Genomic DNA, 25,557 nt, shown 5'->3' on the forward strand with positions numbered 1-25,557 from the left:
TCCATCTCCTCCCCTCCTCCCACTTCCCTTCCCTCCTCTCCACTTTGTCAGTTTGGATGCTTTTGCAATTCTTTAACCTAACATATGGCGGCTTCTACTGCCAATGAGCGTGGAGTAGTCACCAGGTGTTGGGTGCTGTTCTAAAGGCTTGATGTGTATTATCTCAACTAATACTGTGAGCCAACGACAGAAGTGTTTGCATTTCCTATCTTCTTAATAGGACCAGGAGGCTTGGAGTGAAGGTCTTGCCTAGGGTGAAGTGGCTGTGCTAGACCTTGACTCTAGGTGTCTCTGAATGAAGAGCCATTGCTCTTTGCCATCTTGCCAGCTCCCTTTCTTGAGGCTCACTACTACTTCAATACCATGCTTTAGCTTTGGGGAAGAAAAGGCGATCTGACTAATTGTCCAGTAACTCTTTCCAGAATCACTCACTCACCGTGCCCTCTGCAGTGTGTTGTTAGATGCCACACAGAACCTGGCAGCATGCATCAGCTGATTGCTGTCTTGATCGTTTCATCTCTGTGGACACATTTCTGACTGTGTCCTTTTTTCTTTCACAGAGATCTGTAATTAGATGAGGCATTGATACGTGTTAGCCACAGGTACAAATGATGTCCCATAACTCGGCTTCCTTTATAGGTAAGCATCGCCAGCAGCTGGGAGTAGCCACCAACAAATGACGAAAATATTAGTTGAAGAGCATTTGCTGTCATGGCCACAGGAGCCCTCTGCCTCGGGCCTGCCAGTTGCTGAATAGTATTTGCTTATATTTCCTCCTTCTTCATTTTCCATCCCTTAGGGCAGCCCTTTCTTTAGTTACAATAGGACTGTCTAAAATTGGCTCATAATTTGCTTGCATGAATGGAATAATCTACTCGCAGAACATTGAGAGTTTTAGTTGATACACCTTATAGTATCTCTGTGATGATTAACAAGGTCACTTTGAGTTGAGAAAATGACAGTGACTGTCTGTTGTTTAAAGGACATTCATCTTTGACCAAGCGTGACCGGTGCCTTATCCTTTGCAAAACAAGGTTGAAAGTTCAAGCGCGAAGCAGGCGACTGGGGCAACCTCAGGGGTTTTTTTTTTTTTTTTACTTTTTATTTCTTTATTGTAGGGTTGGCGATTGAACCTAAGGCCTTGTACATACTGAACACACACTTTATCAACGAGTTGCACCCCCAGCACAACCCCAGTTTTCACACTGGAAACAACCATAACAGAGTGCCCAGATGATACTGGGAAACCGAGTGTGGGAAGCTATTGCTAAGCAGCACAGCCTGCAAACCTGAAGACCAGGGAGAAAGAAGCATTCATGGGGTTGTCCAGAGGATCGAGGGCCCCGCATTTCAGCCATAGTTAACTCTTGCTGGAGGTAAAGTTAACAAGTATCTGATTTATTTGTTATCTATCCCTCCAAAATTGTTGTTCGGGATCTACAGAGATTTGAAGGCATAGTTATTAACAAAATTATTGCAAATGACAATTACCAGTTTCATTTCAACTCTATTAGCAGTGAGTAGGAAAGGCTGCCCTGTAGGTAGTCGTTGTGGGATGATGGAGACAATTTTTGCTCAGCCACAGTAAGGCAAGGTATGGAGGGACGAGAGACTACTCACTTCCTTTTCTTCCCACAGTTATTGCTATTACCTCTTCTCTCTTAGGGCTGCTTTGCTTTAAACTCTTGTTTGTTTGCCTTTTGAGACAGGGTTTCTTTGGTTGTTCTGGAACTTGCTCTCTAGACCAGGCTGGCCTCATAGAGATCCACCTGCCTCTGCCTTCCAAGTGCTGGGATTAAAAGCATGTGCCACCATCACCTGGCTCCCTAAACTTTTGATTCAGCATAGGCCATTTTAGGCCGGCCTTGAATCTGGGGCGACAAAACTGAGGTCTTGTTACTTCTAGCCATCTTACGTTGGCATTGCTATTTCAAGACAAACTTTTTAAGTGACTTCATTAAGGTATGAGTGACATGTGACATGTGTATATATTTAATATTTATAATTTGATGAGCTTAGAGATCAGGACAAAGCCATGAAACCATCACCACCATCAAGGCCAAGGACAGGTGCATCTTCTTCAGTGTTTCTTCCTACTCCACTATTATTGTTGCTATCATGTTAATGTAAGATCTGCTCTCAGGCACCTTAAAATGCACGATATGGTAGCTATAGGCCCTATGCAAAAATTATCTCATATTATTGAAACTTTGTATTCTTTGGTCATTACCTTCCTAGCCTCCTCCTCCTATACCCACCAGGCATCACCATTTTATTCTGATTGTATGTGTTTGGCTACTCAGATTCCTGATGGAAGAGAGATCTTACATTGTCTTTCTGAGCTTGACTTCTTTCCCTCAGCATAGCATCTTCCAGGTCCATCCATGTAGTCACAAATGACAGGACTTCTGTGTTTCTAAAAGCTGGGCAATCCATTGCATCACATTTTCTTTTAACCACTCATCCATTGGCTGACAGCTGGATTGTCTCTGTACTTGCCATGGTGAATAATGCTGTCCCAAACATGGAAGTTCAGGTGTATCTTAGAGATCTGGAGTTACATACTTTTATAATACCCAGAATTGGTATCACTGACTCTTATGGTAGATGCATTCTTGACTTCTTGAGTAACAGCTGTACTGATTTTCATAGTAGATACTGCTTCCATTCCTAACAGTGTACGGGGGTCCCTTTTCTCTGTGTCCTCATCAACATGGGCTTACCTCCTTTTTTTCTTCCTTCCCCAACTCCCTTCCATCTTCCCTTTAAAAATTAATTTCTACTTAGTGTATGTCGTAGTCAGAGTTCCTGTTGCTGTAGAGACGTGATGGCCACAGGAATTCTTCTAAAGGACAATGTCTAATTGGGTAGCTTACAGTTCAGTCCATTTTCTAAGTTGACTGCACTGCAAGTCTGGGTTTGAGCTGGATCCTCTTCTTCCTCCCTTTCCACAGTAGGTGCCCAGTCAAGATGCTGCCATAGGATGAGAAGGAGAGAAGAGCGCCTGGGAGGGGCTTATGAGGTTCAAGCCACCTTCTCCTGGCGTTTCTATTGAAGAAACTGATTATCTAGGAAGGAATTTTCCAAAACGCTTCAGATTTACAGTCCGGATTGGGTTAGAGCACTGATGAAGTCAATCTCAAGGGTTGCTTTCTGTCCTTGGTTGTCTCTTGCTGTCTTCAGGATCACCAAATAGGTCCTCCAGGTGTGACCCAGGGCCCCTGAGGAAGGCCTAAGAAGTCTGAGGTAGGGCCTCCACATATTTTCTCCCGGGCTCCTGGGACACTCTGTCCTGAGCACTGAGCACAGTGGAAGGAATGTGTGTACGTGTGTATATGTTTGTGTACGTATTTGATATTTACATTTCTGAAACAGCCACTTTGGTTGAAAAAGGACATTCCTCTCCCTACACAGTCTTGGACCCCTGAAGCTTGTGGCTGTCTGAGGAGCTCTGGCAGAGTGACTTGAAGACACTCTGAAGTGTGCAGAGAGCCCTTGCTGTCTTTCATTTCTGCTCTTCTGGGGACATCGCTCATTTGATCTCCTCACATTTCAGCTCATGATGTATTTATTACTAATCAAAGCTCAGTGCTATGCCTTAGCACAGCAGTTAGGAGGAAGCCTTTTTCAAATTGATCAGGGTGACGTCTTTAAAACAAACGAGCCCTAAGGTTTTTGTGATTGGTGTGGAGTTCTGGAAGGGGCAGTTTGGCTGCATTGTAACCAGTTATCTCTTGCTGTTGACTTATTGAAACTAGATCTTTTAAAATGTAATGTATTGTCACACACAGATCTTTGTGTTAACATAAAATTCTCACCAGCAGCATCCTCTGAAGGGCTTTCCCTGCAGCAGTTAATCTCACTGGGTCCTCACAGTGCAGACAGCCCATGGCCACTCACAGGGATTCCAGAGACCCCCCCCAGGACCACTTATGGCCCATGCCTCATACTGTCAGATCCAGCAAGACCCTCCCCAACTTTGCTCTCACACAGTACCTAGGAAGGCCTTAACTAAGCCTTATCAGGACGGGTGGTGGAGCTGATGCCTGCCTGTAATCATAGAACTCAGGGTACAGAAGCAGGAGGATTGCCACAAAAGTTCCAAAAGTTCAAGGCTAGCCAGGGCCACCTTTTGTCACAAAGAAGGAAATGAACAAGAATGGACTTTAGGAACAGTCCAGGCAGTTGCAGGTGTTTGGTAGGATAGAGCCCCCTGGGCACGGTTTTTAGATACCTAGGTATCTTCTGACTTTATCCTAATAAGAAGCTTCCCTGAAGCCGAGGATACTCTGATTTAATTACTCCAAATTCAAAATAGCAAGTAGATCACACAAGTGTCCTTTATCCTGAATTTCCCCAGTTTCCTTCAGCGAAGCAGGCGGCAGAGGCCGCGCACACATGCCGTGTGGCACACATGGTTCTATTTTGGCACCTGGTGGCCACCAGGAACTCCCCCCTCCCCCCATGAACCGGTCTACTTGAAAGCATCGTTTCCCGACCACTCCAGAGCTGGAGAAACGATTGCTCACTGCCTAGATCCGCGGGGCTTCCGAAAGGGAGAGTGCGCTCGCAAGCACAAACAGGAAAGCCTGACATCACGGAGTGGCGGGGAGGAGTCTGCGGCCGCGGGCTCACGGGCTGCTCTCTCGCTCGCTGGCCGCTCTCCTTTGTGGACGAGTCGCGCGCAGCGGCGGCGGAGCAGCAGGACGCGTGGGAAGCGCGGGGACCCGGAGCCGGACCAGAGAGACACCGGGGCTGCCTCGGAGCAGGGCGCATCATGCAGTGTTCGCGTACTGGAGAGAAAACTGAGAATGAAATTGCTTTGGCAAGCTAAAATGGTAACGCGAGTTCCCTGCCTTTCCCGGACACTTCTCTGCTGGGGGAATCTTCCTACCTCCCGCTTTCTCGGGCCGGGTGGTTAAGAGTCTTGTCGAAGTGATCGGAGCCGCCCGGACCCGCGCTCCAAGGGAGCTTTCTCACTCTGCTTTGTGTCCCTCCCTCTCGGCGGCGCCTCTTCTCCCTAGAAACGCTGCCTGTGTACTCAGGCATCGCCCGCGGGGTGTCTGGGACAGATGCGTGTCAGGAGAGCAGAGCTTGGAAAGAGCTAGGAAGTCAGTCTGGGGGAGCGGTGTAGCCTCTGCCTCCCCGCAGCAACCCTTCAAGGCAGATCCGAGGTTTAACAGGGGGCATTGCTATCCACGGGGTCGCTGTGTGAATTTCAGTGGAAGCTGCATGAGGATGTGTTGCTTTCTCTGCACTTGCAGAGTTATTTTTACGGAAATAAAAACTTTCCCCATTCCCTCTAACTTTTCTGGGTTCCAAAACAGTAAGAGGAGAAAAAGACATACAACTTCACTTCCCAAAGAGAGCTCTTGGCATTAAAACACATGTTTGCGGGAGTTTAAAATCGACATTGCTCAAATGTTTGAGCACTTAGACTCTGAGGGATAAACTTTTGTTTTTGCCAGTGAGTTATTTTTCGTTTTACTTAAAGGGACAGAGTTGATCAGAATTAAACCACAGTTTCCTTACGAAGAAAAAAAAAAAACTTGAATAAAAAGGATTTAAGATATGTGGCTAGTCTAGGAAAAATAACTGAACTGTAGAAGTCAGAGGATCCTGATACCACAGGAAAGGGCTGTGGGCCAAGAAAATTTCAGCCTTGCCTATTGCAATGTGTCTTGTATTGCTCTGATTGGAATATGTATTCCCAGCAGCCCATCTTGGGCTTTGAGTGCTGCTGGAAGCAGGGAAGCAGCTCAGAGTGTGGTTAGCAAAGGGAAGAAAACAACAGCATACGCAACGACCCTCTTTTTCTTTCTCTTTATCCCATGCCTGGCAGAGCTCGATTCAGGACTGGGGTGAAGAAGTTGAGGAAGGAGCTGTTTACCATGTCACCCTCAAAAGAGTCCAGATTCAACAGGCGGCCAATAAAGGAGCGAGATGGCTAGGGGTGAGTAGAGCTTCCTAGATCCTGAACTTTGGAACGCCAGTGTCTGCTCTTCTGTGAATATCATTATTATTTAGCCAAGGCAGTCTCTCCCCTGCCCCCAGTTGGCCTTAAAAAGGAAACTGCTGATGGCCAAGTGTTTGCACTAGCTGTACAGGTCTGTTTCAGTACTTGGTGTTTTCCAAAGCATCTTCCCCAAGTTTGTCAATAATTCAGAACCTTCCGGAAACATCTTGAGGTACTTGGCAAACAGACTGGGGGGTGGCGTGGCAGAAGATGACAGACACACAGAGAACAGGCCGGAAAGCTCAGCTTGGTTCTGCAAGTGCCATAGCCACTGTGCCCAGAAGGCACCCTTTTCTTCCCTTATCCCATAAACTCAGAACGTACAAGCAACAGGCCGTTAACCTGCTTCTTCTGGGGGGTGCAGTTTCCTATTGTGACCTTCTTTCTAGTGTGGGAGGAGGCTGATGCATACTTAGTATTGGGACTTTGCCTGTAGAGTATGGGGCATGGAGTGGAGACACTCGGTAAAAGCTGCTTTCCATAAACTACTGGGGAGGGTCATGTGTGTTTTTAGTTTCCCCGGTGAATCTTTCAACACATCCCAAATGAAGGGACTGTGTGAGACAGAAAGCCTGGCAGCAGGAGCACTCCTTGGGAGGACAGGAACATGTGGGAGAACGAAGGAATTCTTCAGCTGGAGAAGAGAACGGTTATAGATGACATGGGAACCTGGGGAGGGAACAAGCGATGGCTGGAGGGTGTTCTCTTGGCTTCGATGGAGCCATGCTGGGGCTTTTGTGGGTGATGACCAGAAGTGGGGAGCAAATACCTGCATCACAACTTACCGACTTTAGTTTCAGAACACTCAAGGTCTGGAGCAGTGTCTCCAGGTAAGGTGTGGACTGTCCAGGCTGTCCTGAGAGGACCAGGGCTGACATGACTTGTAAGTCTCAGCGTTTGGAGGCAGGAGGCCAGGGGCCATAATCTTCTGCCATGGCTGCTGACACAGGATTTTTCTTTTCTCACGTTGGCCTTCCCTGCTCAGATTTCCCTGCTCCTATGCTTGGGTCAGGATACTTTGGACTAGGACAGTTAGTTTGTTGGTGACTCCGAAGATGTGGCCTACAAAGACAGGCACTTTCTTGGTGAAAAGTAGCAGTTTTTCCGTACCAGGCAAGTGCCTTACTCAGAACATGGTCCTAACACGAACTGTGTGGAGAGTGCTGGCAAGTCGCTGTGTTGCTTCCCTTGGCATTGTGTATATTATTTAAGTGTGATGTTGGCATGGTGTTGACCTGTATGGCTATTTCTAAATGGTTGATAAGCTCTGAACCAGTCGTCTTCAAATAGCCTTTGCATTTCTGGGTCATTCTCCTCTCTAATGATACAAAGGTTGCATGGGTGGCAGTGTTAGTGTTTAGCCAGATATGGTAGCCAGGAGCGTAGGGGAGCAATACAGGCGACCCCACCCCAAATAAACTGTCGCTTGTTTAGATGTTGACAGCCACTTAGTGATTACACTGGATTTCTCTTCTCCCCTCATCCAGCTTCTCTCTGTAGCCTTAGACTTATAGAGTTCAGAATAGCTGGCTCTGAGTGAAGCTGTCGGTCTGAGATACTGAGAAGGATCATGTAAACTGTTGGCGGTTCTTGGAGGAATCCTGCCCTCCTCCCATATGAACAAGTGACCTCACCAGAAGTCAGAACTCTTCACCTTAAATGCCACTTGCTTTCTTGTCTTAGGTGCCCTGTGGAGAAGCTCTGGTTTTGGTCTCTGAAACCCCAGACTTAATTTGACTCAACCAGTTGAGACACGGAAACTATGAAATCTTTCTCTTTTCTCCCAGTTGGTTTCCTCGTGTTTGTTTTCCTACATTCCAGTAACCTATTCAGCATTCTTTAAAGTGGACAATTTTAGAGTTAATGGGACTGAGGTGAGGAAGACGCTTCATGCATACTGGGATCTGACAACAGCTTTTATGGAGGAGGTACCATTATGAAGCCTCTTTCTTTTATATACAATGAAAACAATGCCCAGAGTGAGTCACTTGCTCACAGGGTCATATAGTCAAGACATAGTACAGGCTGGATTTGTACATGTTAGCTCTTTGCTGTCAAGAACTACCCAGACTCTAAAGGCTGTTTCCATAGTACTTGAGGATATCACTGGTGCCCAAGAACAAGGACACTTCCGGCATGCTTCCCTTAGAGATCACTCCTGGTGCAGGATTTCAGAACTCGTCTTCTGATCTTCTTTATGCTTTGAATGATAGCCAGAGCTGCAAGTTATGAGATGGATTATGATGATGTATATCTTACTGATAGGCTTATCACTTAGGATGTGTAAAGTTTGGCACCCGACAGAGGCGTACAAGGTCCTTTAGCATGTGAGTGTGGGCATAACCTTGGTACTGGGTTTGTAGTGCTATTCAAAAAGGTTATTCAGAAAGCATCAGGACTTGAAAGTCATCCTCTTCCACATAGTGATTTCAGGCCAGTCTGAGCTACCTCAGGCCCTATCTAAATGACAACAGCAATGACCACAGTCCCCAAACCACACCAAGTTTCCAAAGATGGACCACAGTTTCTGTGTTCTCTAGTGGTAAGATTCAGGTTAATTAATATTCAGTTCTAGGAGGTATAACTAAATAATTACACACTTGGGGCCAGAAAGTGGCTCACCTGTGAAAAGCACTTGTTGCTCTTGCAGAGAACCCAGGTTTGGTTCCCAGCACCCACATGATGGCTCACAGCCACCTATAACTCCAGTTCCAGGAGATGCAATACCGTCATGAAGGAGAAACACTCATATACATAAAGCAAGTAAATCTTAAAAATGTACAGAATAATTACACATTCTTAGATATGAAGTACATAAGCCAAAACACTTAAGTCATACTATATTTTTTCTTAAGTTGGAGCTTTGTTTGTGATCATTTGAGGAGAACCCTATGGCAGTGGTCCTAAAACAGATACTGAGTGTGATCCAGGCCTGGCTTGCTCATACATGCAATGGTAGTCTTTCCCATTGGCAGTGTGGGTATATTGACAATAGCAATGAAATTTGACCCATTTTTTTCTTTACAATAATACCTAAAGTTGGGACAATTTTACCAACGCATAGCCCTCACAGTGGCTCCAGTCCAGCCATAGACTCACACAAGCCTAAGGCTGGAAGAGACTTTAGAAATTAATTTCAGCCAATGTTCTTTTAGTTTGTAGCATTTTGGAAGGGCAATTGGTCAACAGGTATTTTGACTTTGATACCACCATTGCGGTATACATCCATGGTGACAGGAACAATGAATTGGAAAATACCAATGTTCTCTGAAGTAGGAAAAGTCCCTGAAGGGACAGGAGAAGAGCATTCTGGGAAGGGGCTTTGGAGTCTGCAGAACAGGACAGATTTGTGGCCCAGAAAAACGTTATCACACCTAGGATAAGCATAACATTGAACTGTTAGTAACGGGCTCACTTTGCATCCTTCAGGGAGCGGACTGGGTCAGGGGTGGTAGTCTCACTTCTATACTTCAGTAGTCATGTGACCCTATGGCCTGGTCCTGGTACCTGCTTTCCAGTGTCTAGTGCTTGTCACGCTCTTGCACACTCAACTCTTGATGAGTTGAAAGTTTTGGTAAGTAGAAGACAACAGTAAACCGGAGGAGGAGGGACTACAGAAATAAACAGATGTGGGAGGCTTGTGTAGATCTGTGTTGTGGGCTGTGGCCACCTTTCGGCTTGGGGAGTGCGCTGGTGACATCTGGACGGAGGCATTCCTTCTCGGTTACGCCATTTGCATGGACTCTTCCTGATAGTGGCCGTGATGTTGCTGTGCATATTGCATTCCTGTGGGGCGCTTCCCTGAGTTGTCAGCTAACTTGGATGCTGGAACTCAGATGAGCTGTGCCTCTGTGTGTCCCAGAGCATCCGGGGCCTTGTTATGTGCTTCCCTCATGCTGCTGTAATTGTCTGTTTGTTTATACTTCCCCTAGATGGAATCATGTAACTACAGCCATTAAATGTTTGTTGAATGGATAGATCATGCGTCATCCTTCTTTGTGGGACTAATATTGTCTTGATTAATATGAATGTATGGTTGCTTCTCATTTAAAGCCAAATCACTATGAAGACGTCAGCCTATAAGGAGGAGCAGAGGGGCGTGAGAGCAAGAAAATCAATTAAGTAATGATTATTTATAGCTATCTCAACATTCTTTCTGGAACAGAGCAGGGCACACACAAAGATAGTGATTATTCTTTGTAACAACAACAACAGAACATTCCCAGTGCCTTTTAGAACCCTGAGCTCCGACTGTGCCTCCCGTGGAGGAGCCCTGGAGAAGGAAGGGCGGTGCGTGAGTTAGGGCCTGGCAAGCGGTGCAGTTCCGTGTGGCTGGAAAGAGGAGTGGGGTTAGAACTGAAAGGAGATAAGCCCAGAGGAGCCTCTGGTTTACTATTGGTCATCCATCTAGGAAAACAGGCCTTGGGCTGAACTAGTCATGTCTGCTGGAATGTTTAATTTAGGCTTTGGAAAGTAAAGCTCAAAATTTAGCAGCCATCTGAAAACTAAGCAACTGGTATTTTTCATTCTGACCTTGGGAACATGTTTCTCAAATGATTAGTCCAATAACGAGGTAGCCTTCGCCAACCAAGACCACGTAGCCGTTAGAACTGCCCAAGATACCAGTTTCTTGCTGTTGGGTACTTTAAAAATCTCTTGAGGTCTGCATAAGGAATAGGTAATATCCAATTAAGAATATCCATTTCCATTTGTCGATCCATAGAATACTGAATTTAGCTTTAAAAAATGTTTGTCTAGGGGCCGGAGAGATGGCACAGTGGGTAAGAGCACTGGCTGCTCTTCCAGATGATCTGGGTTTGATTCCCAGCACTACACGGTGTCTCACAATCCTCTGAACTCCAGTCCCGGGGGATCCAATGCCCTCTTCTGGCCTCTTTGGGTACTGCATGCATGTGGTAAACAGACAAAACATAAATATATAAAAATAATAAATAAAATGTTCACAAATGCTCAGAAACACATGTCCATGTCTACCTTTAGCAAATAAGAGCAGCATGAACTTTAGAGGTACATTAACTCTTTATACCTAAAAGGATGCATCCTATTCCTACTACAGACGTATTTCTTTCTTACTTCTTTGGAGTTTTGAATTAAGAAAGAAACAGAGAGATACGTGGCATGCCTCTCCGTGTTAGCTCGTTGTCGGAATCTGCCATGGCACGGGCCTGTGTTTTCTTGTCTCCTTTCTCCCCAACATAATTTCCTTTTACACTTTCCCTTCTAAGGGATCGGACTCTGCCGTGACCCCCGTCCACACGCTGCCTTAAAACGTGCACAAAAGTCAGGGAAAGCATCTCTGCCATGATGTGTGCTTGGGCAGAGAAGTCGATTTCTATAAGCAGAGCAAGACAAGTGCTGGAAGGCGGAGCGGTCCTACAAGTTGCTTCATTCTCTGAGAGACTCAAGCCAGCAGTCTGTCTGTGGCTGGCCAATGGGTGTGGCTAGTTGCTTGGAGTTGCTGTGGAGTTCTCTGGAGCTAGCTTCTGGGTCATTTGCGGGCAAACACAATCAACATTTCACAGATAACATGCTAAATATGGGGATACAGAGTTCAGTGAAACAGCCTTCTAAAAGGGTTACAAGCAAGGGACACAAAAAGTCAACCCGATTCCAGTATGTGTGGTGGATGGGGTAGCTGCTGGGGACCGTGAAGGGACGGGGGTGGTGGGCTGCCAAGGTGTGCCACGCTGCAGGGAGGGCTCCTCCGTGGAGGACCATGGCTGAGGAGGGACTTAAAGCTAGTCTTAGGGCCCAAACACTTCAGAGAGCACAGCGTGTGGGGAGGCAGGGAGGCCAGCGGTGGGATTTCTGTGTGAGTCTCAGCCTGGGGGAGAGGCCGGAACATGGTGGGGAAAATTGACAAGAAAGGGGGCCAGAGAGAAAGGCAGGAACCTGGCATGAAGAGTCGTGACTCTTAGCTGTGGGGACACCAAGCTGTGGAATTGGAGTTGCCCTATGACAAGGGCATCACAACCAAGGGCTTTAAACAGGGCAGTGTGACCAGATGTGCATTTTAGAGTAATAACCGAGTCTGAGGGAGGTTGAGGGAGGATGCAGTGGAAGGAAGCCCGACTGGAGCCAGGGGACCCCACAGGAGGCATGTGTGGTATTGGGGTGAAAAATGAAGTGAGGACCTGAGGAAAGACAGTGACAGCAAAGTGAAGAGGCCTGGGGGAGAGTGAGTGTCGTGTGTGTGTGTGTGTGTGTGTGTGTGTGTGTGTGTGTGTGTGTGTCTGTCTGTCTGTCTGTATGTGGTGGGGGGGGGGTAGATGGGGTCCCATAGGTAGGCAGAGGTCTTGGACACTTAGCTTTTCATGAACTGGCCAGACCAAAGCTGGCCTGCTCTCTTGGGGACAGTGTCACTGTCCTCTCTTTGGGTCAAATGTACTAAGGTAGCGCACTAGCAATGCTTCCTTTCCCAGGAGGGGAAACTCCAGGTCTGGGTGCATTTGATGCATGGTGACCAGAGACCTAATCTCAGTGAAGGCTTACCAAGACAGAGGCAGGGAGCCCTGCATAGCTTCTCAGATTCCAGAGGACTCTGTGGCCTGGTTCTTCTGTTTTTCCCTGCGAAGGAAACACTGTATCTGTAGACTGGGAGGGAGAGTGAATCCAGAGCCCACTGTCCTGTGATCAAAGAGCTGAATTCTAGACAACAGCATTTAAACTAATAGTCACGTTGTTAGGGACACAAGACATTTTACAGTTAGGTGTTCTGCTCTTTATCTCTGTCCCTACTCAGTGTCCAGCCCGCCCTGCCACTGTGTGGCATTCCTGCCTTTGGAGGATCACTGCGGTTGCTGGCTCTCTCCCTCTGCCCCCTCTCTCCCTACAGCCTACATGTGCAAGTATTTTCTCACCCTTTACTTTCCAGGACTTGTGTATTTATACTGTCACTTTTTACTGGATAATTGATCAAACCTCAACCTTTGGTCACCTCTCGGCCATGTGGCCGTTGAGATCGCCTGACTAGCTTTAATCTGACAACTGCCTTTAGTTTTTTTTTTTTTTTTTAAGACTACAGATAGAGGAAGCACCGGAGAAATAAAGATAGAACGAGCCCCCAGCGTTCAGTAGGCAACCAGTTAGTTGCCTGCTACGGGAAGTCTGTGCACATACAGAAAACCTGCTCTTACATGGCTCCTTCAACCGCCACTGAAGAAAGGCTGGGTCTCAGCCTTGCTGTGGCCCCAGGCTATGCTCTGATGATGCGGGCCTCTCTTGCTTCTTTCTCCAAAGCCATTTCTTCTTTACTATCCAGAATGTGACTCCGCAGGGTACCGGTGGTGGCACTTTGGGAAGAGATGGTTGTCAGTGGTTTTAGATAAGTTTTGAACTCTCATTAAAACCGCAAACAAACAAATCCTGATATCTTCTAGCTTTTTATTGCTCAATGTAATCCATTTATTTAAATTCCAACAGTAAACTGTATCTTGTGTACAAAAATCCCAGAGGTTTGCTCTTTTATGTCAAGTATTCAACAATGCTTCCCTTTTTGAATATTTTCATCTTTCATAAAAGTGAAGCCAAGGCCGAATCTTTTATGTCATAATTCTAAAGACAGTTTGAAGGCCCAGACCATGTCTTTTCTGCTGACAGTGGCTGTTGTTGGTCACCCCACCAGCCGAGTCTCTGCTGGCCCCTCAGTAATGACTCTTGTCTAGTCACAGGCCTGCGGCTTCGTTACCGTGGGCTTAGAATCTGTGGATGGTTCTTATCTCAAAATTAAACGCACGGACATTTAATGGATATAGGTAAAAATAACTGAAGCTGGATTAGAAGCTGGTTAAAAATACCGTGCTTTATGGTCCTTCCCCAGTTGAAAGAGCGACACTTGAAGTTGTTCATTGAGGTAACTGATAACCACAAATGGAAACCCAGGAAATCGGAAGCATTGGGTTAGTGTGCAAGGCATCCGGGGAAAAACCTGGCTGTCTCTGTCCAAAGGTTGACTTCGAATGGCAGACACAATAAATAAAGACTTCCTTAAAAATGACTTAAGCAAGCATTAGCAGGGAGAGCCCAGCACCCTCAAGGCCTGCCTGGAGAATTAGCACGGCTGGTCTTTGAACTCTGTGTTTTCCTCTCAGGGATATTTCCTGTGGGGGCCTGGGTTAGGAAGCCTGCTTTATGGAATCAGATAGACCTGCTTAGAAAATTCATCTCGGCCTCCCACGTGCTGGGCCGGCTGGAGCTAAGAGGTTGTGCACCCCCTCCCTCTAAGCCTGGGTCCCTCTGCTGTGGAGAGGATCCATTGCCTTTCTGATCACATTGCTATGGCGTAGGAATGACTCACGCTAGTAAGGTGCTTGCATAGCGCCTCGAATCTGGTGTACACTTGCTCACTAAGTAGAGGACCACGTCCGCTCCTCACTGTGGAAGCCGTTTTGAGCCCAGCCGTAGAGCTTTAAAGAGGTTGGTGTGGCTCTGCTACATGGGCCCCTGAAGCTTGGCATTATGAGCAACCTCAGGTTGCTTAGGAAACTGTATTAAGCATGTCCCCCATCTCTGTACTCTCATTTTACACGCAGTAGTGCAAGGCCAAACCATGGCAGGGGTTCGTGAAACTTGCTTATTAAAATAATAGTTCCCTTTCTCATTGCTCTGACAAAATGCTATATATAAGTGCTTCAAGGGATTTAGTGTGTTCACGGCTTTGTAAGTTTCAGTCTGTCATGGGAGGGAGGGGTGAGGAACAGTTTGTAGTGCTGTGGACAGGAAACCCAGAGGAGAGACAAGAAAGGTATGTAGTACAAGACATTGCTCCGAGGATGCGTCCCCAAGGACTGACTGCTTCAGTCCGGTTCCATCTTCGTGCCACCACCTCCCAACCGTCAGTTTAGGTCCTAAATCCGGAAACAGATTAAGCCCAAATTGTCAGAGCGCTCTTGCTGCCAGGCTTCGCGGACAGACACGCCCCAGAGTGTGCTTTACTAGTGTATGGGTCCTGGACCAAGCCAGGGGATAATCAAGATTAACCCTCATGAATATCTGGTGTTTTCTATGTCTGGCCCCCCGCACAGTGCAAGGCTAAATCATTCCTTAGGAGCCAGTGGTTGCATTTCAATTCCCTTCTGTTTTTCTGTAGTTAATTTGATGGTAATATTTTTATGTTTTTTTTTTTTTTAACAAGGAGGGAGTAGTTAGGGGTCCTTGTTGCTCTTGCAGAGGACTGGAGTTGAGTTCCCAGCACTCGGGTAGGGGTGACTTACAATCACTTCTAACTTTAGTTCTGGGAGATCCAGCACCCTCCTCAGGCCTCCATGGGCACAGCACCCCCCACATACACATACAGGTATATAAAATTTGAAAAATGATAAACTTTGTAAAGATACCCAGTAGTGGCAGTGTTCTGTCTTCTATCTGTGATATTTCTGGTGGATAATGGAAGGGAGGAAGCAGTTCTATTTCATTATGTTAGACTCAGTTGGACAATATTTAGGGCACTAACAAATTGTGCTTGCAGGTCCTCAATACGGTGTGGGACAATGGTAAAAACTCTCACTGTGCCACTTGCTGACGGGTTAATAGAATACTTGAGTCGCAAGCCAGTAGTGAACTGCTTGACTTTGAGACTGCCACGTGATCTTTAAGTCCTGTAGTTCTGTAAGGTGAGGTAGCGCTTGTTTTCCCTTCTGCCTGTGGGTTGTATGAGGTCACTTAGTTAGCTAATATCTATCGTTGAGTCGTGGTACAAACAGAAGGAATCCTTGTCATTTAGCCTCTCTGCTCACCACCCAGGGGCTTGATGGACATGTTCTGCTCCTTAGTCCCACCTCCCTCTCCTCATTCTCTAGGAGATCATCTATGTTTTCCTCTTTCCACCTGCTGCCCACCTAGTTGGCATCTTCCCTCCTGTGCTCCTGCGCAGTGAGGACGCCAAGCCTGGGGCTGTCTGTGGATAACCCTTCCTCGCAGGACTCTGAAGAGAGCTGTCATGAGCATCTAGCGCAGGAAAGCTTTCCACTTCTCTCTTGGATGCTCCTTTTCTCGCTGGTACTTTGAATTTTCTGCACAGAGAGTGGTAAAGCAATAGCAAAATCAGCTCTCAATTTGAGGCCAATGTGGGATTTGAACTCGTGACCTAATGCCAGAGGCAAGACTGTTACTGGCCACCCAGAACCCACCTTCCTACAACACAGGCATTTAAAAGGCTTCCTTCGAGGAGTCCTGTGGCTGCTCTCCATGCTTCCTTCCCACCCCAGCCCCTTTCCTGTGGCATCGGGACACAGTTCTAAAGTCCCATTTTCCTCCCTGCCTTTCCACTTGCTTGTTACAGATGCTTCCTTCTTGCCTTCCATCTCTCCTGTGTGAGTTCCTTTTTTTGTTCTTGTTCCTTCCTGTCCTTTCTGGGTTAAAAATAGTCCCCAGGGTTTTTGACTGGTTGGCCACAGTTCTGACCTTCCTTCTATTCAAATGGGCCTCTCCCCAGCATCTTGTGATGCTGTCCTATCCCTTTGAGAGAGTCGCACCTCAGGACCCATGCTGTTAATCTGTGCCTGTTCTCATCTGATTTGTGGGGCTAACTGACCCTTGTACCCAGAGCACGAGCTGAAAATTAAGTCTCCTGTTCCAAGAGGCTTAATCAGTGACTTGCTCACACTGCTCCTGATAAACAGTGAGCTCTCTCTTGCCTGCTGACTGCGTGTGGTGCAGACAAAGGGAGCACACACTGATCAGGACCCCCTGTGACATTCATCCTCATGTGACCTGGTGACACTGTAGTCAGTGCAGGCTCGTGAACCAGCTTTCAAAAGCCATGCTAGCCAGGGTATCCTGGGGCGGGGGGGGGGGGCTCCTGATGTTCTGTCCCCCTGAAATGTCTCTTGGGGGAGGCTTATGTTTCCTCAGACATTTCTCTATGAGCCACCCTTGCTTGGGGTTGGAAGATTATGTTATTCTTTACCAACTAACTTCTTAGCCATTTATAACTGAGACAGTCCCCAAACAGACATACTCCAGGACGAACGCTTGATAAACTGGGGATGACCAGTGGTAGAAGTGCTTGCCTGAGCCTCTAGCCCTAACCAGTGCATTCGGTCACACTGAGTATTGATGGGTTTCTGCTAGACAGAACCCATGCAGGGAACAGCATGATCTCAAAAGTTCCCATTCACCTGGAGCTCTAGCTCCCTGCATGGTTGACTTCGTGAAGAGCTTTAGACTTCATTATACCTAGTGAAGTTCATACTCAGATTTGCGCTTCCTGTGTCACGGCCTGTGTCTGCCTGCTAGGCTTCCAGTCTCAAAGACCGATGGCCAGCTCTGCTTACCTTTCAAGTCAGCTCAAATGCCATCTTTTGTCTTCTATTTTCCTAACCTCTTCTGGATTTATTGCCTTTGGGGGAACAGGGGTGTCCTTACGACTTACCAAAAGCTCCATCACAGCATTTGACACAGTGATATTTTTGTTTGCTTGAGACAGGATCTTGCTGTGTTAGCCAAGGCTGGCCTCAAACTCACTGGGTAGCCCGGGCTGGTGTTGAGCTTGTGTTTTTTCTACTTCAGCTGAGAGTTCATCATCCGTGGTCTTTAGTTTCCTTTCCCTTCACCCTGTTCATTTTAGTGTCCTGAGGCTTGGGCCATGGTTTCGTTAATCTTCGCGTTCCCATAACCTGGGGCATTGTCTGAGATGTTAGCTATACTCAGTAGCGTCTGTTTTCATGTTTGTTTGTTTGAGACAGGGTCTTGCTACATAGCCCAGGTTATCTTGGAACTGAAACATGTATATTTAATGCTGTTATTTCTTGTCGTTGGTTATATGTTCAGTATCAGTCTTAAACAAAGGAAAACATTGACAATAATGAGCTAGATTTGATTTACAGCCTGCTATCCAACACAGTCATCTAATAAGGGAGGGGAATGCAGTCTTTGCTTCATTTTATTGCTGCCATCTCATTTCTACACTGCAGAATCTCACAAGGCGATGGTAAGCTTTGTAGATAGGCGGACTGGCCTGGAATCCAGACTTCACCTATAGCTTTTCTAGAGATATAATGGTTTGAGTCATGAGTCCAGAATGGACCTCTAGGAACTTAATTTCTACTCTGAGTTCCAAAGTCAGCCTACTTAGGGTTTTTACTTATCGTCTATATCTGAGGTCTGTAATTGTCTTCAAATTCACCTGAACCTAGTGTCAAGCTGGTCTGGCTTTACACTGTTGAATCCATTTGTTCGTAGGGATCTGACACCCTCCATGTGTATAAGAATGCAGGGTTTGCATGTAATTCAGCCTCTTCCATGGATGCAGGCTATGTATGTAATTCAGCCTCTTCCACTGATGCAGGCTATGTATGTAATTCAGCCTCTTCCACTGAGATGGATGTTGTAGACTTGTTGTTTGGCTGCTTTCTGAAGGGTGTTCCTCTCATCAGGACTCACTGGCAAAGAGATGAAGGGAAATGCAGCTCAGCTGTTCAGCTGTAGAGTGTTTGCCTAGTGTATATAAGGCCCTGGGCTCTACCCCTGCACTGTAAAAGCCAGGCATGGTGGACAAGCCTATAGTCCCAGTACTTGAGAGGTAGCAGTGGTGTGTGTGTGTGTGTGTGTGTGTGTGTGTGTGTGTGTTTGTGTAGGGATTCTTTGTAACCCTGGTTGGCTTGGATCTCTTAGCGATCTGCCTGCCTCTGCCTCCAAGCACCCGTCATAAAGGCATCTGCCCATCCCCCACCAGTAACAGTTCTTCCTTTTGCTTATTGCCCCCTGCTCTTTATTCGCTGGTACTTTTTGATATAGCTGCTGCTGTGATTTCTGTTCAGTTTTGTGATCAGCAAATATTATTTTTCAGAGCGAGTTCTCTAAGATTTGCTTTCTGGTTTGAGTGGTTTGTGGTATTTGTTATGTTTCTGACCCCACAGGACTCCCATTCCCACCCCCAGTGCTCTCAGACTTTGTGTTGGAGGCACTCGCGGTGAAAATGTCTGTTACTGGTTTATAAGCCTCCTTTCTGGTCTTTTCCTTGTGAAATTCCTGGCTTTTATCAGAGTTCTGGAGCCTGTGGAGGAGCTGGAGCCGATAGCGCAGTGTGGGGTGAGGGCACGTGACTGCATGCACGCGGGCTTCAGCAGGCACGGTCCATGCCTTCCTCCCCAGCACTGTGTGGGCTGGGCTGGGGGACACGGGACCAGACGCCCTAGGGTTGCGCTGCCCGACGGTAGCTCGGTCACTGTGCCTGCAGAGCACTTGAAATGAGTTCCTCTGGACTGAAGGACTGCCCACGCAAAGTCGACTCCAAAGGGTGAAGACTTGATGATATAAAATATCGCAGTGATTTCTTGTAGTGAGCTTGTGATAAAATCATGACATCCTGGGTGGGACGGGTTAAATAAAATATTGTTAAAAATTCATAAAAACCTGTCTCGAAAAAACCAAAAAAAAAATTCATAAAAACGTGTTTCTTTTCACCATTTTAAATATGACACTTACAGAAGTTACCCATGGCTGGCATTATATTTACTTTGAACAGTGTTGTTCTTGAACCTTAATGTTCAAAATGCAGATTATGGGTTCTGAAATCAATTCAGTGGTTAAGAAAATAGTATTTTAAAATTAGGATAGAATGGGATAGAAATGCCCAGAATGACACTATTGTAAAACTTTTTGTTTAATAATACATGTGTTTAGGTTAGACCCCAGGGTAAAATGTACCCTTTTTTAAAAACAAAACAAAACAAAAAACACAGAAACCTGTGGATCGTGGTCAGAATGTCTGCAAGTCACTGTTCTGGCGGCTGACTTCATCTGAAGCATTAGCAGAGGGCAGGTCCGATCAGATAGGTCTGAGGGCTTGGAGCTGGTCTGGAACTCTTCAGCTGTAGCACCCTACAGAGCTCAGTGGTCCTCACAGCCAGGAGACACCAGTGTGAAGGGAACCAGGCATAGCAATTCTGTCCACTGAAGGCTGGCCGTTTGAGCCCAGCCCTAAGGTGCCCCTGGAGTTTAGAAGGGGCTTGTGTTTTGTTTTGTTTTTGTTATTAAAACCTTTTTCAAAATGGTCTCATGGGTGGTGATTCTTTCTAAGAAGTGAGTTGTTTCTTAGTGACCTTGGGCTCAAAGCAGATTTAGTAGAGTTTGTTTTGTTTATGACTGCAGAGCCTTCCTTTTCTGTGTCCGGCTGGCGTGTGTGAAGAGGCCAGCTGGGGCTGGGGGAGTCTGAAGGGGCTGCTGCTCTAATCCAGGAACACATCAGTCTTCTTCCAGAAAAGATGTCCTCACCATACATCAGATGTAGGGCCAGTCACCAAGGCTATATGTTTAGACTGAGTTCTAAACAAAGAACACTTACAGTCATGGGGAGGGGCAAAGTCCTCTCCTCAATAATAAAGTTTATGAGCTTACATGGCCTTGTATTTATTCTGACAGTTGTAAAAATTCTTTCTAGTTGACCCATTTTTCCTTTCTTAATTAAAAAAAAAATCTGGCAGCAAGAGTAAGAAATGCGAAACACGTGACTAGCGCTTCAGCTTTCTCCTGGAGCCAAAGTCTTTAAAGTTATGTCTTGGGCACATTTGATTTTTATAAAACAGTTGCCCACAAAAGCCCCCAAACCTTTGTTCCTGAGCTTGTAGACTTACATGGTGTTTGTCTTGAGGACGGAATCTTAAAGCGCATTTAGGAGTCCCTGAACTGGAACTGCCTGAGAAGCCTTTGCTGCCCCAGTGAGTTAGCTCATCCCGACGTAGACAGGGCCAGGCAGCCTCTGCTTCTCCCTCCTGGATACTTCCGGCCTTGGTGGTCACCACCCAGGATTTTGAAGGGAGTTGGGTTAAATGATCTGCAAGTTCCTTGGGAGATAGAAAATACCGGAATTCCAGGACAAACTGACCAGGCAGCAGGCCTTTGGACCACTACTGATCAAGCGCATTCATTTGTTCGGTTCCAACCCCAGCCTCTGTAGGGGGTCGTGTGGCTTTGAGGCTTTGTCCCAGCAGATTTGGAGGCCACTGTAACTCTCATGCTGCTTTTCCCATGAAGCAGCTCCGGCGTCCCGAAAGGTAGTTCCATGACCTTTCTCAGTACATCAAAGCACACTGTACTGTTGGATATTCCATGTAATCTCCTGCTAAGTCATACCATATGCAGTTAGCAGTTTCATGTTTAAAATGGCCAAATATCGGCAATTTTCATGGAGTTTTGTCTAAAATTAGCTGTGTTCTGTATGGAACTTGAGATAGGTCTCTATGAATGTGTTACATTCAAGACATATTTAGCAAAAATTCTTTGGTATTTTTTTAAAAAATAAGAATTGTTATTAATCCCCGTTAAACTGTCTTAGTAAGTCTGTGCTTAGGGCGTAGATGCTTTAAACATCTAAATATGGAAAATACTTACTTTCACTACATTTAATTTTATCAGCTAGTCTTAGCCATTTTTTCCCTGGTTGTTTTCAGTCTTTAAAATCCTGATTTGGTAAAGCAGTGGCTCAGCGATAGCCGCCAGGTGGGTTTCCAGAGGTCTTGTGCTGTAAGCTCACACCACTGCAGGCTTGACTGTGGGCGTGGACTCAGAGCTGTCCAGCTTCACAGCTACTCAGCTCACACATCTCCACCTGACCCCAGTGACTGCAGGGCGGAGCTGGGCTGGGATGGGCTTGGTGTCTTTCAAGACTGTGAGCAAGCCCAGGGGTACCAGTGAGGGTCAGCGAAGGAAGGATCACTAGTTTGGTATGACGTTGTTTTTCTCATGATATCACATTAGCTGCTAGTGGTCATTATTTACACGCCAAATCTGGAATTTTGGCCCAGTCATGGACATAGCAGCCTATCTTTGGCGGTCTCCAGCTACTCACCTGCGCTTGCTGCCTCTGCACGCTGCGACCGAGATGCCCAGTGGACCTTCTGCTTCTGTTCCATTCATCAGTCTTGGGATCACTTCGTGCCTCCTGTCTCTAGAGATGTGAAATCAGTAAAGGAATAAGTATTCTTCTTTCTCGTCTATTCTTTCTTGAGCTCCAGTTTCTTCTTTGTTGTGTTGGTCTTCCCTTTCTAGTTCAAAGGCCTTTTACTTGATAAGGAAGAGAGAAGCACAGATAGGGGTGAATAGTTCTGCTTTCTTGCATTATCAGTCCAAATTTACCCCCTATCAGCAATGAGCCACACCCTTCCTTATTCTTGCTCCTAGGATAGTTGAAAAAAACGTCCTTGAACTGGCCTCAGACTTTTCTCAGTGCTCATTATTACTATGACTGTTAATCTTCGCATTTCTATGTTTGGGGCACGTGCTATACTCTAAGCAAGTGCTCCGTCTAAGTAAGGAGCTTCTTTCCTCACATTTAAGAGCCTTTTAAATTAACTAATTTATTTTGTGTGTATATGTTACTTGCATGTATGTCTGTGCACTACGTGTATCTGCCTGGTGCCCAAGGAAATAGAGTTAAAGGTGGTTCTAAGCCATCATCTGGGTGCTGGGATTTGATTCAGGGTGCTCTGGAAGAGCAACCAATGCTCTTAACCACTGAGCCATCTCTCCATAATCCCCTTTTCTCTCATAATTTAGAAACCTGGTTAATCACTGTATTAAGTTTTTTTATTGTTACACCAAAGAAAGAATGTGAGAGATGGTCAACTTAAAAAATCTGTATTTACTTATAGTGTTTATACTAACATGTATTGATACTCTAATAATTTGTTTTTATATTATGTGTAATTTATTTGGTCATATCACACACACACCCCCCACACACACCCTTGACCCTCTGTTGCTCCCCTCTTATGCTGATACACTTCCTCTTCTCATGTCTCTTTTTCTCGGTGTCCCACTGAGTATCTTTAGAGTTGCTTATGGCGTCGTGGACAGGTTTACAGGAACACTGGCATTTCACCAGGGCTACACCATGGAAGAGAATGTCTCTCCCTTTTCAACCATTAAATGCATGGGTCCTCAAGGAGAGGTGGGGCGTCCCTGCTTCCACAGCAAGGTGCTGCTGGGCCTGATCTGAATGGAGAAGCATGGGGACTGGCAGGACAGATTTGGGACAGGACTTCCTTCTGTTGCTGGGAAGATGCTGATATGGCTATTTGCATTTTAGACTTAATTTACTTGAATGGTTTCCTGATTAGAAGCACTCTGGGGTTAGTGAAGTAGACAGAGCTTTAATTACGTGAATGAGTGATTAACATGAAACAATAGAAGAGGGTTGAGGGTGGAGCTTGGGCTGTCCCATTCAGAGGGTACGAGGGTACGAGGGTAGAGAACAGCTAGCGTAGGAGTCACAGAGGGTGTGGTGGAAGATGACAGTCTGCCCCTTCACCAGAGTTTTAAGAGGTTTAAAATCTTATGTGAACTCTACAGATGAGGTCTACCCTTGGACTATTGGGGATTTCAGATTTTCCTTTTTTGAAAAAACACATTTCAAAACTAAACACCAGGGGCTTGGCTAGTATTGTGCTTCAGTGAGAGACCCTGCCCAGTATTACATAACGTGGAGAACAATAAGGAAGACATCTGACATCAGCTTTGGGCTTGCACATGCACACACCCACACGAGCAGTGCGACTTCACACTTGTAAACATACATACATGCACAACACAACACACACACATACACACATGCATACACAAAAATAAAATAACTAAGGAAGATACTTGACATTGACTTCTAGCCTCCACCTCCCTACACACATGCACTTACACATGAGCACACGCGCGCGCACACACACACACACAAACAAAAAATCGAGCAAATTAGAAAAACTTAAGCCAGTCATCCCAGAGACTAGGCCAGGAGAGTGGCATTCTTGGTGAGGACTCTGCCAGCTCTTAATCTATAGCACAGCTGGTTACTGCCTGCTTACCCTCCGGAAGCAGCAGATTTGAAGAGCATGGGTTTTTGGAGGCTGACACACTGGTAGCAACAACTGCCTGTCGTAGGGAAGGCTATAGCCAAATGTCCCTGGTCAGCGAGGCCTTCTCTGTCTACTCACTCAAGGGCACTCTTTCCTGCCCTGGAATTCCTCTGCCCCACTTGCCTCTCTTTCCCCCAGATGCCATCACCAGCACACCCCACTGTTGATGGCTTTTCACTCCTCCGCTGGAATCTAGACTCCAGAGGTCATGGGCTGACTGTTCCTTCCTTCACCACTACAGATATCCAACAGATGAGCATCTCCTGAATGAATGCGTGGAAGCCAAAGATGCTGGAAAATTCTAGGGAAAGAATGAGAAAAGGCATGCGGGACTGTTTAGTTTTGGAATAGGCACATTTATCTGTGTTAGAAGCACACACCACAGTCCTGTTCACAGTTGGCGGCCTACTGGGCTGTGAATGAAAGGCTAAGTCACGCTCAGATAGTCTAGTTTTGAAGGCAGAAAAAAAAAAAGAATGTATTTTTGAAACATTTCCATCAAAAGAAATGAAACTTTGAAAATACTGGTGTTTAACCCCCTGTGTGGGGAAATGACTGCTTACCAAACATTGAAAGCACCCCCCCCAATTACATAATTTGGATGTCACTTCTTTTGACACTTGTTTTTCCTTGGCCGTATCCACACCCTAAACAACATTTTCCCAGATTTACTTGAAGGCCTTTTTAAAGATTTGCCTCGCTCCTTGTCTCCAGAAGGTGTAGGATTTTCTCTGAGCTGCACACGGAAGGCCACTGCTAGCCCCGTAGATTCCTAGACTTTGCCTTCTTGTGTGACGCCAGTGGCCCATTTGTGCCTCTCACACCGATTTTGTAAAAATGAATCACTAAGTGTCTGTAGAGGGTCTACCAAGTCACACAGGTAGATTTGGAAAACGCTATGATTTCCTCAATCAAGGCCTAGCTAACAGCATAGCTCTTTTGTAGATGAGTCTGCCTCTTTTCTGCCCCTCTCATCCTTCCCCAGAGTTGTCTCCTAAACATTAAAAAAAAAAAAAATCAACTTTTTTTTCTCATTGTCTCCCATAGTGGGGCATGACAGCTATGTACATGATTTCCCTGACTCAAAATAATTTCAGCTTTTAAGCCTTACAAGCTAGAGAAGTGGCCAAGGGAAGCAGTTGGAATGACAGAGCAGTGAGGCATTTTGTTAGCAGTGCAGCTCCACTGGTTACATAATAGAATGGCCACTCAGCCCAGATACTGGAATCCATCACCCAGGACCATTGTGTCCACTCGCGGAGACAGTGCCTTCTTTGTTCGCACCAAGTCAGCAGCTCGTGGTTGTTAGCTTAGCTATTAAGTTAAATCGCATTCCTGGAAAGGAAAATGCTACAACTCCTCTCTCTCTCTCTCTCTCTCTCTCTCTCTCTCTCTCTGTTTCTTCTCTTTTTTTAACATGGGAGGGAAGGATGCTTATTTGAAAGTCCAAACATACAATTATTGCTGGTGACATGGCAATCATACTTTTTTGACAGGACAACTTGTGTTTTGTTCGATTTACACAGTTCTAATTTCTCACAGTCCCATGACCTCTGTCATGTTAAGATGAAATATAAATATCTGAAGTGGCTCAGTGAGATTGAGGAGGACATGAAAGGGTTATGGGGATTAAATATGATCAAAATGCATTTTATGCCTAAAGAATTAAAAATTTAT

General features: G+C 46.0%; 1 protein-coding gene across 2 annotated transcripts in view; it reads left to right on the forward strand.

Moving 5' to 3' along the window:
• Rgl1 (ral guanine nucleotide dissociation stimulator like 1) overlaps positions 1 to 25,557 on the forward strand; it is a 248,957-nt gene that overhangs the window by 133,338 nt on the left and 90,062 nt on the right. Inside the window, exons 1-2 of one of the 2 annotated variants that reach the window (XM_038349183.2) lie at positions 4,638 to 4,838; positions 5,843 to 5,953. In XM_038349183.2, the coding sequence (XP_038205111.1) occupies positions 4,812 to 4,838; positions 5,843 to 5,953 (138 nt within the window). In that variant the 5' untranslated portion in view covers positions 4,638 to 4,811. Of the gene's footprint in view, positions 1 to 4,637; positions 4,839 to 5,842; positions 5,954 to 25,557 lie in introns of those variants that run through there. The other variant, XM_038349180.2, reaches the window with a different exon arrangement.

The sequence above is a fragment of the Arvicola amphibius genome, chromosome 12 (genome assembly GCF_903992535.2).
Source record: "Arvicola amphibius chromosome 12, mArvAmp1.2, whole genome shotgun sequence".
NCBI classification, from domain to species: Eukaryota; Metazoa; Chordata; class Mammalia; order Rodentia; family Cricetidae; genus Arvicola; species Arvicola amphibius.